Consider the following 14,615-nt stretch of genomic DNA (forward strand, 5'->3'; position numbering starts at 1 on the left):
CCACACACACTGTTGAGAGAATTACAGATTTTATGTACTGCTTGCCTTGGTAGTGCTAATTTTAGATTGTTGAGATATTTTCTTGTCTCGTCAAAATTAATAACGTTTGCAGGTGCCAGTTAGTAGGTACTATTTCTATATGATGCTACTAATCCTTTTTCGTTTGGTGCAGTCAGTTTTTGGGGTATTTTCATAGGAAAATCATAGATTGAGCATAAGTCATTACTATTGATAATACTTTTCTGTTGCAAGTAATTATCACTATAAATTAACAACTTCTTGTGGTTCACACTTTTTTCAGTTATGGCTGCTTGTTCAATTGCAAACATTGTTAAGAGTTCCCTGGGACCAGTCGGTTTGGACAAGATGCTGGTGGATGACATAGGGGTACGTACCTGATAAAAGGAGACCTTTGCTTAATAAAGTTGCCCATATCTGCAGTTGCTGTCAGAGGGTTTGGGAGGAAATGCCTTCTGTGGATAAAACATACATTGCCCATTTCAAAATCATTTCAGTTCCTAACAATAAATATTGTAACTAAAGTGACTGTGAAAAATTGGGGTTTTTTGGTTGCCAACAAACCATATATATAAATGATAAACAGTGTAATTAATTAATAAAATGTATGGCTTAGAGAATTATATTTTAGAAGTACCTAGAATTAAGTTGACACAAGATAAAATGATATGAATCAATACAAGCCTATATATACATGGTATTCCACCTTAAAGTGTATGTAATGAGTGATTCTTTAAACCTGACTTAATTGCAAGTAGTATTCATAAACAACTTAAACACTGTATTTACTTCAAATGTATATTCATATGTAATATTTTTATGTCTGTAAATATTTCGTTTTCGTCAAGCTTCAGCGAAATGTGTAACAGTAAATTTGACCTCATAATTTTGTCTGCCCTTGCCTCAAATTACCTGTAGCAATGCTGATTTTGCTGCAACAGGAAGTTAAGGAAGATTGTTGGGAATGTTATTACAGTTATTGTGGATGTGAGGGAATGAGGGATACTTGTAAAAAGATTGTAACACCTGTTACTGTAAATGAGAAAAGTTTCTATAACTTTGTAATTTAAAATAGCAGGATATCGCATTTTTAGGAAAGTTAGTATAAACATGTGGTATTTAATAAATATCGGATAATTTGATGTGTGCTGGGTGTTAAATGATTTTGTGTTGAGAATTACATAGCGTACAGTAGCATGAAGTGGAACAGTGGCTTAAAAAAAAAATTGATCATGCACTGTTTAAGATATGTACCTAGTCGAGTGGTAGGACTCTGTGGTACAGTCACTGTAAAGAAACTTCTAAAGAAGCCGACTACTTCATGATACATGAAAGACTAAGCCTAGGCCCTTACATACAGAGATGGTGACTGGAACAGGTTTGCTATCAAAAGAGCAATGTGTGAACTTAGCAGGATATTGTGAAATGGTTATTCACACAACCCAAAGAAATTCAGGTCACATGTAAAAGCTGTTAGTGGTATGAAACTCAGTGTCCAGTTGCTCGTGGATGAGATAAAGTGAAATTGAGGGTAGCAGAGCAAAAGCAGAAATGCTTTACTCTATTTTCAAATGTTCATTTGCAAAGGAAAACCCAGTAGAAGAGCCCTAATTTAATCCTTGTACCACTGCAAATATGAGTGAAACAAGTCAGTGTCAATAGCATTGAGAAACAGCTGAAATCATTACAATTGAAGCTCCAGGGCCCAAGAGAATACCTATCACATTCTGCACAGAATTTGCAGCTGATGTAGCACCCCTGTTAACTACTATCTGTTGTAGATTCCTCATATGAAAATCCATGTCTTGTACTGGGAAGAAAGCCATAGTGATAAAAATGATCAACTAAACTACCATCCAACATCCTGGATATAGATTTGTTGTAAAATCTTATAGGACCCACTTGTGAGTGCAAGGTCCCAAGTTCAATCTTCAGTAAGGTCCATTGGAGTGCTGCATTAACAATTGTCAGGAGAAATATTAGCTGCTAATTTTTTGCCATGTGCATCAGGAGCTTGACAGAAAATGAACGTCTGGAAGGTGCAGAGATCAACCTTCTATGGAATGTATGTATTACTTGTCACAGAATGGACGTTGTTGATATTCAAGAAATGTTCAAAACAAACCATTAACTTGAACACTGAATGATAAATGGTGTGTCACAGTGGTCCCAAAGGTTCACACATCAAGATTAAAGGCAAACCCGTTTGTAGTTGCAAACCATGCAGGACATTCAGCTAGTTATCCACTCTTAAAGGATGCATATAGAATCATATTGGTGTAATGGGGTGATGAGAACTAATGGAATGTGACAGCATGTGTGGAGCTTATTGCGAAACTACTATCCTTCAAGGCATAGCTGCAGACAGTGCGATAATTTTTTTATGTACATGACACGCAGAGGCTGAATTTGTCCAGTGGTTCCAGGTGATATGGATTGTAATGTCACATTTTTTAGGAGGTATTATTTGTTCTAAAGGAGTAATATTTTTATAAGCAGATCAGGAATCAATCAAAAGCAAGTTATTTTGACCAGCTATTGGGCAAAATCAGTGTTTGTACCTTAGTTATAGTTCTCTTTTGCCCATTTTCCCCACTCTTGCTTGCTATGATATAGACATTCTCTACTGTCCTCCAGCTCACGCACACGAGAAAGAATCATAGGGTGCAGAGCATGTCCAATTTCTCACAGCATAATAAATAACTTTCCAACCAATTTACCATCCAGGTTAGCAGTCGGCACAATTGTTACGAATGCATAAAAGCATTGGCGTTAGTTATCTTGACCCAGCTCTCTTTGTATCTCTGATTTTTCAGGATTCCTTTCAAATACATTTTCTTATCAAATGCCAATTGGATGGAGTTGAAAACAAATTCCTTACTGTATGATGGGATACATTTATCTCATCTACAAATTTTTGGATCAATTCAGCAATTTGATATGCTTGATGCTTTGTTTGAAATTTCGCTATCTTACATTTTCCAATTCTGTAGCACTATTTGAAGTTGTGCAACCATCCATTGCTGCCTTTGAAATCACTATAATCTGTCACACTGATATGCATAACTTAATAGGTCACTATCACGCACATTCTATAAATTGCATCGAGCGTCCTTGAAACTTGCAAACACCAGTTGTTGCAACAAGTGCACCTTGTCTGTCCTTGAATATCCGTAGTTTTTCGGGTCGACCGAAGCGTCCGATCCCACCCGTCGGCTTTGACCCGTGGCATAAGGCTGTTGTGGTGTGTGACGTCACGACGGTGCGAAATTTAGTTTGTGAGAGTGGTGAGTTTGTAAGTGTCATTTTCATGTGATCGGTGGTGGTCTCTGGTGGTGTGTTAGGTGATGTTTCTGGTTTAGTTTGCGAGTGTGGCGTCGTGTGTGAATTTTGGTAAATTTTTTATGTCTTTGGTAGGTATATATATGACTGACAGGGTCAACAGTTTTCGGTTGTTGGCTATGATGGGGGACAGTGCGTTGTCTCTAATAAAATTTCTTCAACTATTCGGATTTTCGGATGAAGTCGTGGAGAAATGAGGCTTACTTAAAGTTCCGGCGTCTCGGACCAGGGACAGCTGTATGTGGAGATGTTGTAAGGATAACAGGTCAAGGAAAGTATTGGATCCCAATGTGTGGCTGTGAATGTTGGTATCAGGAGATGTTTTTGAGCTATATAGGTCAAGGGAAGTGTTAGGTCCTAATTTATGGGATCGGGAGCTGCTGTTGAGCTATATAGGTCAAGGGAAGTGTCAGATTCCAGATGATATTGTGTTTAGTGGTATTTGGTGAGTTTTGTGATGTCGGTTTTTTCGTCATTTTGCGTGATTTTGTATGGGGGTGGGTGTCTAAATTTGTTTATATTTACTTTGACCCCACCCAAAAAACCCATATTTCCCGTGCTTGTCCCGTTGGTGTCATTAGGCTTTTTGTGGAACGTGTGTGTGTTTGTTTTTCGATGTATTTTCGTCCTCATAATGTGTATGTAACGACTTTATATGCGCCATATTGGAATTGTGGTTTATGGTCATTTCTGCCATATTTGTGACATCATGGGTCAAAGCAGACGGGCGGGATCAGCAACTCCCGATCCCATAAACTAGGACCTAACACTTCCCTTGACCTATATAGCTCAAAAACATCTCCCGATACCAACATTCACAGCCACACATTGGGATCGAATACTTCCCTTGACCTGTTATGCACTACATGGTCATATTGCTGCGAACTTGTTCGGAATCTATTCGTAATTGTGTTTGTGTTGTTGTTGTTAAATACAATGCTGCAGGTGATCTTCCATGTACGTAATTATGTTTAATACCTGCTTCTAGGAAATGTTCATCCTTCACTACGTTTCACTGGAGATGGAATTTGTGGCTCCCTGCCCTGCAAGGATGACGAACTACATTGTTTGATGCCTGTTTCAGTATGACTTTCACTTGTTAGGCGCGTGTCATTGTCATTGTACTCCTCATGTTCAGTGTCTGCACACTTGAGCCTATATGACACCACTCATTCTGCTGACTTATCTAGCAGAAACACTGATATTTCATCTGCTACTTCTTTCTCGCTCTGAAGTTCCTTGGGTACTTTTCTGACGAAATGTCAATTTTGGCAAATATTGTTACAGGTATAATGGAATGTTTGCTTTGTTTATAACGCCATTGCTCAGCTGTAGCAATGTTGTGAGTTACTCATTGGCTAAGCAGTTTAACTACACTTTGTAGCTTCGTGCTGTGCTCACCATTTGAGGGCTCCAGTCGTGCCTCCTGTGAGGTAACGGGCGAGTTGAAGCGCCTTGGAAATATTCTAAGTTCAGAGTTGGCAGCCACTGCTCGGGCCGCGCGGCAGGGCCAGTCTTGTTAACATCCGCGTGGTGCTTCACAATGGCTGGAGCACGTGGTCCATAGAGCACGCGGCTGGGAATTCCTTGGTGACGCCGTGTGCTGGGAGGACCAAAGATGACGGACTTTGTGAAACCTTAATGGCAGACATTTCAGTTTGTATAGAAATTAATAGTTGCCAGACGAATCATGATACCTCAAAAAGAAACATGTACATTACTATTATTTGCACGATGATTCTGATGGTGTAATCAGATTTTCGATATATTTATTAGTTTAAAGTTTAGTATCAGACAATAAATTACACAAGTAACACCCAGCAACGAATTTACCAAATCCAAACGATTCTTCCAATTTCATCGATCTGTCTTTACAAACCTATTAGTGTAAACCTAAATTGGTAATAATTACAGGCATGTAACTTAAATAGTACTTGAGTTATAGGAGGTCAAAGTGGCAGATTGCTATTGATTGCGTCAGGCCGTAAGTACTCCACAGTGACACGAAAAACGTTAGCAGCATGCTTGTAAATATATTTATTCATCTATGTCTTTGTTTATATCTGATATATACTAGTCGTGAAGAAATTGGTTAAATATTTACTGTGTTTTAGAAAGCACAGAGACATTAGGCTACTGTTCTACCTTTTGTTCTATTCCTTTGATATGTTTATTTAATTTGTTTATGTATCTAATAATGTGTGTTAGAGCATGTTTATGGTCCAGCTGTAGGAATATTTATTTAATTTAAAGTTATTTACATGTAACTCCAGTATTTTTAATGTGTTTCATTATGTTTGTGAGTGTACTTTGACACGGAGGAAGCGCTCTAGCCAATCACAGCGCTCGTTAATAAGAGAGACTGTGGAGGCTGAGGAGGAGCAAGGTTTCCAGAGAGGACACGGGGCAGTTCTGGAGAGTATGGCACAGGAGAGTATGGACATGACGGACGCTCGGTCACGGCAGAGACTTGGAGAGCGTGGAGAAATTTGCACGTGGTCGCGACAGATAGAAATACTTTGGATTGCCGACTTGCGCACTTGTGAGATTTTCGTGGCTTCTACAGTTAAGACGTACTGTATTTACTCATATCTGAGCCACACTCGAATCTAAGCTGCACCTGAAAAATGACTCGAAATCAAGGGGAAAAAAAAATTTCCCGAATCTAAGCCGCACCTGAAATTTGAGACTCAAAATTCAAGTGGAGAGAGAAGTTTTAGACCGCACCTCCAAATCGAGACAAAGTTGGTCCATTGTAACATGAGACACAATTTAGGTCGAATGGATGAAGATACAGCTACAATAATTTGGTTCGAGTCATAAGCTTAACAGTTAAGCTTTACCAAGTAGCCATTGCAATGTCAGGCGCTCCGTCCTTATTTGTATGGGTACCCTTCCTTTTCCACATGCTTCGTCTGGTTTGAATTGATTGCTTATTTTGCTTTGATCTGATAAGTACCGTTCTCGTTGTTATGGGTGTTTACGTAACTCTAAGCTGAAACTGCACTATTTTAATGTGTCGTGCATTGTTTGTCGCATTCTGATAATGAGTGTTTACGATCTGTCACTGCTCGTGGCATGGCTTGCTTTTGTGCGTGTTACTGCGGCTTACAATACAATGAGAGAGAGAGAGAGAGAGAGAGAGAGAGAGAGAGAGAGAGAGAGAGAGAGAGAGAGAGCGTGCGCAATTGTCTCAAGCGAAACAATGGCAAGAGACTGCTATTTGTTACTTACACTGGTGCTTTCTTTGATAATTATCAACAAGAACCAAATAATAGACTGCGTATGATAGATGATGATTTGAATGAGAGTTTAGCAAAAAATTGTCTCCGTTTGAAAATCTTTGCAGATGCCTCTTTAGTATATTACATTCTGCACAGAAATAAGTGATTTTAGATTTAAAAATCTAGTCAGTTGCCATGCTTCATTTCTGACTGTATCACTATTCAGCATAAGAATAATACGAATATAAACATGACATGATATGTATATTCTTCAGCGTTTGCTGTTGTCTCACTCTAGTTTCGTAGTTTATTAGGCAGACAGGATTTACATGAGATAGCAGCAAACACAAAAGAATACATGACGTAATGTTTACATTCTTCTACCTTTTCTTTTTATTTACTGATGCAGAGGTTTTGGCGCCATTATTTATCTTTGTGCCTGCAAAACATGCCTGTGTAGCGCTACATATATTCAACAGCAGAAGTTAGCTGTGGTGGCACCTACCAACATTTTTCAGAACTTCTGCTTACTTTGCACTCGATTCTAAGCCGCAAGCGGTTTTTTGGATTACAAAAACCAGGAAAAAGTGCGGCTTAGATTCAAGTAAATACAGTAGTGTGCGTTTAGAAGTGAATACCTCACGAGCTGTATTGTTCATAACTAATTACGTGCTGTAGCAGTCTATCGTTTCCCTGTTATTCAACTTATATTGTATTTAATTGCTGGACCATTGACACCAATAAGTGTGTTGCAGAAATATATCGCATTCTCAACAGTACTTCTATCTCATTCATCATTTAAAGTCGTTAAGATAGTACCTGCAGATTTTATTTAATTGCAGTCTTTCATTTATAAATTTATGTCTCTTTCATAATTCACAATTGCCACGTGATAGAAACCGTCGACCATTCGATTCATGTGTGTATTCTTATCATATACTGTAGACTCAGCAGTATTTGGCTTGTAATGCGGCTACTACGTATCCCAGACGACGAAACCAGCCAAAACTTTTAATATTTCAACTCTGAGTCTGAGGGTACGTAGTTGAGGTCCACCAACACCATTTTTCATTCATTTTTCTTTTTGAAAGCCCGCACTCATCGTCCTATTATCAGCCAATGTTGTAGACAATATATGGGGCGTTGGATGACATAAAGGTCATTATACTTTAGTGACCTTGCATTCAAGGGGTCCCTTCTTAAAAAACATTCTAAACTCAAAACATAATGAGGTGTCTTGAACCCAATGACGTTCCTGGTTTCAAAAAAGACTGAAGTGAATCGCAGCTCGCACTTTCCTCACGACATATTAATCCTCCGGGAGAGTGGTTTTTATTCTCAGTTTTAAGGTTTTTAATCTCTTCTCTGGTGTTGGGGCAGGGCGGTGAGTTTTGGGTGTCTCCCACTGTAGGCAGTGTTCAGAGATTCCCGATTCACCTCCCTGACCGGAATCCTCTTTTCTTCCCCTTTTAATCTTTTTTAATCCTTTTTTTAAGGCTTGGTTAGTCTTTCTATTCCCATACGTACTTTCTGCATTATAGCAGTTGTACCTTTTAAGTCACAGGTGGTCTTGCCTATGCTGCTTCAGCGTAGTGTTGGGTTCGTTCTCTTGCCGACTTCCCTCATTTGTTTTTTTACCAATGACAACGTGACTGCCCTTTTCCGTTTTTCCCTTTTCCGTTATATTGTTCTGACTTTTCTGAGATGTCCCGTTAGCAGACTGGAGTATATTTGAAACAAGGGACTGATGACCTTGCTGTTTGGTCCCTTAAACCTCAAACAACCAACGACATATTAAAGCTTTATATCGAGGCAGTCAGGTAGAAAATGTATTTCTCGATTTCCTAAGAGCATTTGACTCAGTACCTCTTCTATGCTTATTATCAAATTATGGTCATATAGGGGTATCGTGCAAAATTTGTCTGGATTCAGAATTTTTGATAGGAAGGTAGCAGCGAATTCTCCAAGATGGAGAGTCATTAGAAGATTAGACCTAACTTTTGGTGTATGCCCAGGAAGTGTGTTAGAACCCTTGATAGTCATGTTGCAGACAATATTAATGGTAACTCCAGACTTCTTGCACATGTAGTTACCTACAGTGAAGTACTGTCTGAAAGAAACTGCCTAAATGTTTAATCAGATCTTCACCAGAACTCAGAGTGGTACAAAGATTGGCAACTTGCTGTAAATGTTAAGAAATGTAGAACTGTGCGCTCTCTCTCTCTCTCTCTCTCTCTCTCTCTCTCTCTCTCTCTCTCTCTCTCTGAAACAATAGCATCTTATGACTATATCAATGAGTCAGAGTTGAAATCGGTCAACCTTGCACAAATATCTGGGTGGAACGTTTTGTAGGGATATGATGACATTAGCTTAGTCACAGCTAAAGCATATTGCAGACTGTGGTATGTTCGTAGACTACTGAGGAAATGCAATCAGTCAACATAGAATCCTTACAAATCACATGTGCAACCTGTCCTATAATACTGCCTTAGTGTGTGGGACCCATACCAAATAGGACTAACAGAGTGCATTGAATGTATACAGAGAAGGGCAGCACAAATGGAAACAGGCTTGTTTGATCTGTGGGATTGTGTCACAGATGCTGAAGAAACAGAACTGGCACCCTCTTGAAGACAGGTGTAAGCTACCTCAAGCAAACTTCTTATGAAGTTTCAAGAGTCTGTTGTAGATTATGACTCCAAGAGTATACTAAAATGCCCTCTTTATCACTCCAGTAGGGATTGTGAGGACGAGTTTAAGTAAATTACAGTACATAGGGAGTCGTCATTCATCTTGAACTCAGTATGTGAATGGAATGGGCAAAAAATTCTAATAACTGGCACAATGGGACACACCCTGTACCCCCCCCCCCCTCCCAGGGGGGTCCACAACTCTTTTGTGGATACGTGCGTAGCGAGCACGGGACCCCGAGCTAATGTGGCCTTCCTTCCTTTCCGGGCTGCATACCTTCCCTTTCCGCAACCTTCCCCATCCCCCATCTTCGCCCCCCCCCCCCCCCCCCCCACCTTTGACTCTTTCCTTCCCTTTCTCCCCCTCTGGGAGTATGTTTTGTGCCTATGTCCGGAGACGGAGGCTCGATAATGTAAAACATTCTTTGCTTTCTCTGCTTGCGAGTCTTCGTCCTTCCTTTGTCCTTGTCTTTTCCTTACCTCTTCTCTTTGCCCTTTTCTCCGCTGCGGCGTTTGAGACCTCTCTTCTTTCCTTTCTCTTTGTTTTTCCCTTTCTCTTTTTTCCTCCCTGCGCGTGTCTGAAGGCCGACCCATGCATTTCCATGCGTAGCCGGTGATGGGGTAACGCGTAATTCCCCGCCCTGAGTAGACAGGTAGGACACGTACGTACCCCCTGGTAACGGCCAGGCCCAGGGAGGGGTGATTACCCGAGCTGATAACTTCCGAAAGTGCCGATTGGTCCCTCCGTCCGTTTCTCGGGAGGTGTGACCTGAGGTGTGAACAATCACCTAAGGCGGGAGTGCCCTCAGAGAGGGCCCCCACAAGGAAGGAGCGCGCCATCAGAGACGCCGGTAATCATGGGGGATACTTTCGCAATGGTTTCCTCATCTTCTACTATGTCTGCTCACAAGCGTAAGCTCAGTGAGTCTCGGCCACAGACAGTCCTTCCATCATTGCCACAGTTCCTTGTTGTTTCTCGGTCTGACGAAGGTCACGACTTCTCCACGGTCAACCCTTTCATTATTCAGAAAGGTGTTGACGCAATTGCAGGTCCTGTAAAGTCTTGTTCCAGATTACGAAATGGCACCTTGTTGTTAGAAACAGTCAGTGCCCTCCAGGCACAAAAATTGCTGCGTACTTCACTGCTACACACCTTCCCTGTCCGGGTGGAAGCGCACCACACTTTAAATTCCTCACGTGCGGTCGTTTATACACGCTCCCTCGACGGATTGTCCGACGAGGAAATTCGCTACCTGTCTGACCAGGGTGTGACGGCTGTTCATAGTCCTGAAAAGGGTTGACATGAACATCATTCCAACCCGTACTGTCCTCTTGACATCTGATAAAGTTCAACTCCCATCGAACATAAAAGCGGACTATGAGAATTTGCGTTCGTCCTTACATCCCAAAACCTACGCGTTGCTATCGGTGTCAGCGGTTCAATCACACCAGCCAGTCCTGTTCCAATCCGGCCAAATGTGTTACGTGTGGCAAGGATGCCCATGAGGGTGCTTGTCCACCTCCATCCCCTCGTTGCATCAACTGTATGGGTGACCACGCTGCTTCCTCTAGAGATTGCCCCATTTTTAAAGACGAAAAGCTCATTCAGGAAATCAGAGTGAAGGAAAAGGTGTCGACCTTTGCTGCTCGAATATTATTCGCCAGTCAAAAGCCCACTGTGCCTCAGACAGGAAAATACAGCACTGTCCTCGCCTCTCCTCGGCCAACAAAGGAGGAGGCCACACAGACTTGTGACCTCATCTTTAGTGCCATGGTCGTCAGATCGGCCAGTGCAAAGATTGCCCGTTCAACCTCACCACTTTCGCCTGCCCACTCTATGGCTCACGCTTTATCGGGTTCTGCTAAATCTCGAGCCCAAAAGTCAGACACCAAGACTTTCAAAAAAGAGCATACTCGTGAAGATTTTTTATGTACCCCAACTTCACAACCATCGGTTCCTCCTTCATCTAAACATCCTGTTTCCAAGAAGGCTAATAAGAAACCCAGTTCCTCTCCTTCTCCGCCACGGCGGGTCTCGTCTACAGCACCACCTGGTGGTAGCCGCCCTTGGCCGTCTTCTGTGTCGCCGAGGTGCACTGCTGGCGGCCGATCAACCGGCCGATCACTGGTGGCAGGAGCTGCTCCTGAACAACCTATGGATCAGGGTCTTCTGCCTTCGGCTGAATGCCATTCCATGCTGTTGGTCGCAAGCTCTGAGCAGTCGTTGAGTTGACGGCAACCTTGGTCACATTCCTCCATTTTCTGTTCACCCTATGTCCATTATCCACTGGAATATCCGCGGCATTCAAGCCAATTGGGATGAATTGTTGATCCTCTTACGATCCTACTCGCCGGTCATCTTCTGTCTTCAGGAAACAAAGCTGCTTCCCCACAACCGCTTTGTTCTCCCCCATTTTCAGTCCATCCGATTTGATCTCCCCTCTGTTGAAGGCACTCCAGCACATGGAGGACTCATGATTCTTCTTCATGATACTCTCCATTACCACCCAATCCCCTTAAACACTTCCTTCCAAGCTGTCGCTGTCCGTCTTTCCCTTTCTGGATACACCTTCTCTCTTTGTACTGTATACATTCCATTGTCCACACCAATGGCACGAGCTGATCTCCTTCATCTGCTTGGTCAGCTTCCACCATCCGCTTTGGGGATCTCCACATCCTTGTCCGCGTGGTTCACTGTTGATAGACGTCTTCCACCAAGCGGATCTTGTTTGCCTCAACACTGGGGACCCTACATTTTTATCTGCCTCCACGACAAATTTCTCTCATTTGGACCTTTCGGTCGGTACTGTTCCGCTAGCTCGGCGCTTCGATTGGTTCGCCCTTGATGATACACCCTTGAGTGACCACTTTCCATGTGTCCTTAGACTGCAGCCTCAACTGCCATATATGCGCCTGCGACGCTGGAAGTTTGCCTAAGCCGATTGGACACTTTGTCTCTAGCAACATTCGATGACTGTCACTTTCCTAGTGTCGACGCTGAGGTCACACATATTACAGATGTTATTCTTACAGCTGCGGAACGTTCAATAGCACGCACCTCTGAATTGCCCTGGCGCCCCCCAGTTCCTTGGTAGAACGAGGCATGCCGTGACGCAATATGTGAGTGGCGACGTGCTCTTCGCGTTTTCCGCCACAATCCTACTTTGGCCAACTGTATCCGCTATAAGCAGTTCCGTGCGCAGTGCTGTCGCGTCATCTGCGATAGCAAGAAGGCAAGCTGGGTCTTCTTTACTAGCTCATTTAACACCTTCACTCCCTCCTCGGAAGTTTGGAGTCGGATTCGACCGTTATCTGGCGCGCCTAGTTTCTCCCTGGTCTCTGGGCTCACTGTCGCGCATGATACGTTAGTGGACCCCGTCACAATTTCTAACTCATTGGGTCAACACTTTGCTGAGATTTAGAGCTCTTCAAATTACCCGCCAGCGTTTCTCCCGAAGAAACGTCCAGTGGAAGTGCAACCTCTTGCTTTCTCCTCTCAAAATCGTGAAAGCTATAATACTGTTTTCTCCATGCGGGAACTCCAACATGCACTCTCTTCTTCTCGCTCCTCCGTCCCAGGACCGGATGGTATCCCCATCCAAATGTTGCTGCATTTATCAACCCACAGTCTGCGTTACCTCCTCCGCCTTTATAATCGAATTTGGACCGACAGTACTTTTCCCAGACAGTGGTGGGAAGCTATCGTCGTTCCTGTTCCGAAACCTGGAAAGGACAAACATCTCCCCTCTAGCTATCGCCCCATTTCTCTCACGAGTAGTGTATGTAAGGTTTTGGAGCGTATGGTGAATTGCTGTTTAGCTTGGTGGCTGGAGTCCCGCAGTCTTTTAACACCTGCCCAATGCGGATTCCGAAAGCATCGTTATGCAGTTGACCATCTTGTTGCTCTCTCCACTTATATCATGAACAATTTTCTCCGGAAACGCCAAACAGTAGCAATATTTTTTTATCTGGAGAGAGCATACGATACCCATTGCAGGACAGGCATCCTCCGCACACTGTTCTCTTGGGGCGTTAGGGGTCGGCTGCTCCTTTTTATTCGCGAATTTATGGCAGAGCGCACATTTAGAGTGCGGGTGAACACTACTCTCTCCCGTACTTTCTCCCAAGAAAATGGGGTACCCCAGAGCTCCGTGCTAAGTGTTGTACTGTTTGCCATTGCCATAAATCCAATTATGGATTGTCCCCTTCCCGATGTCTCGGGCTCCCTCTTTGTGGACGATTTTGCGATCTACCACAGCTCTCAACGGACCAGCCTTCTTGAACGACGTCTTCAAGGCTGTCTCGATCGCCTCCACTGTTGGAGCATCGCAACAGGCTTCCACTTTTCTCCCAGTAAGACCGTGTGTGTTAATTTTTGGCGTCGTATGGAGTTTCTTCCACCTTCCTTACATCTAGGACCTGTCAACCTTCCGTTTTCGGACGTCGCTAAATTCTTGGGTCTTATGTTTGACAGAAAACTGTGCTGGTCCTCCCACGTTTCCTATCTTTCTGCTCACTGTGTGCGATCCCTCAACACCCTCCGTGTCCTGAATGGTACCTCCTGGGGAGCGGACCGAGTGGTCCTTCTCCGCCTCTATCGCGCCTTAGTGTGTGCTCGAAATTGGGCTATGGAAGCATAGTTTACTCCTCTGCTCGGCCGTCTATTCTTCGGCGTCTCGACTCTATCCACCACTGTGGATTACGTTTAGTGTCTGGAGCTTTTTACACCAGCCCTGTGGAAAGCCTTTATGCTGAGACTGCTGCACCTCCGCTGTCCAATCGGCGAGCTGTCCTTCGGAGTCATTATGCTAGCCATCTGTCTTCCATGCCTGCTAATCCGGCCCATGACATTTTTTTCGACGCCTCCTTGGATTTAGGGTATGCAGATCGCCATTTCTCCATACTACCACCAGGAGTCCACTTCCGTCAACTGCTCCATTCTCTTTCCTTCCGCTTTCCTAAAACCTTCTTGACAACTTGGGGTACAGCACCGCCTTGGCTCCGTCCCCGGACCTGCCTGCTCCGTGACCTTTGTAAATTTCCCAAGGATGGTACCCCTTCACTTGTTTATCGTCGGGCATTTGCTGCTCTATGTGCACAAATGAAGGAAGCCACATTTATTTACACTGATGGCTCGAAAACATTGTTAGGTGTAGGGAGTGCCTATAGTGTTGGCGACACCCCAAATCGATTTCGGCTTCCCAACCAGTGTTCGGTTTATACTGCGGAGCTTTACGCTGTTCTCCAGGCTGTCCACTACATCCGCCGCCATCAGCGGATACAGTATGTTATCTGCTCAGATTCTCTCAGATCTCTCCTCAGTCTCCAAGCTCTGTACCCT

At 43.3% G+C, this 14,615-nt stretch overlaps 1 protein-coding gene across 1 annotated transcript in view; it reads left to right on the forward strand.

Annotated features, from left to right (window-relative positions):
* The window catches only part of LOC126245923 (T-complex protein 1 subunit alpha), a 96,376-nt gene that overhangs the window by 2,344 nt on the left and 79,417 nt on the right, over positions 1 to 14,615 (forward strand). Inside the window, exon 2 of the mRNA XM_049948356.1 lies at positions 302 to 387. Within this exon, the coding sequence (XP_049804313.1) occupies positions 302 to 387 (86 nt within the window). The remainder of the gene's footprint in view (positions 1 to 301; positions 388 to 14,615) is intronic.

The sequence above is a fragment of the Schistocerca nitens genome, chromosome 1, assembly GCF_023898315.1.
Source record: "Schistocerca nitens isolate TAMUIC-IGC-003100 chromosome 1, iqSchNite1.1, whole genome shotgun sequence".
NCBI lineage: Eukaryota > Metazoa > Arthropoda > Insecta > Orthoptera > Acrididae > Schistocerca > Schistocerca nitens.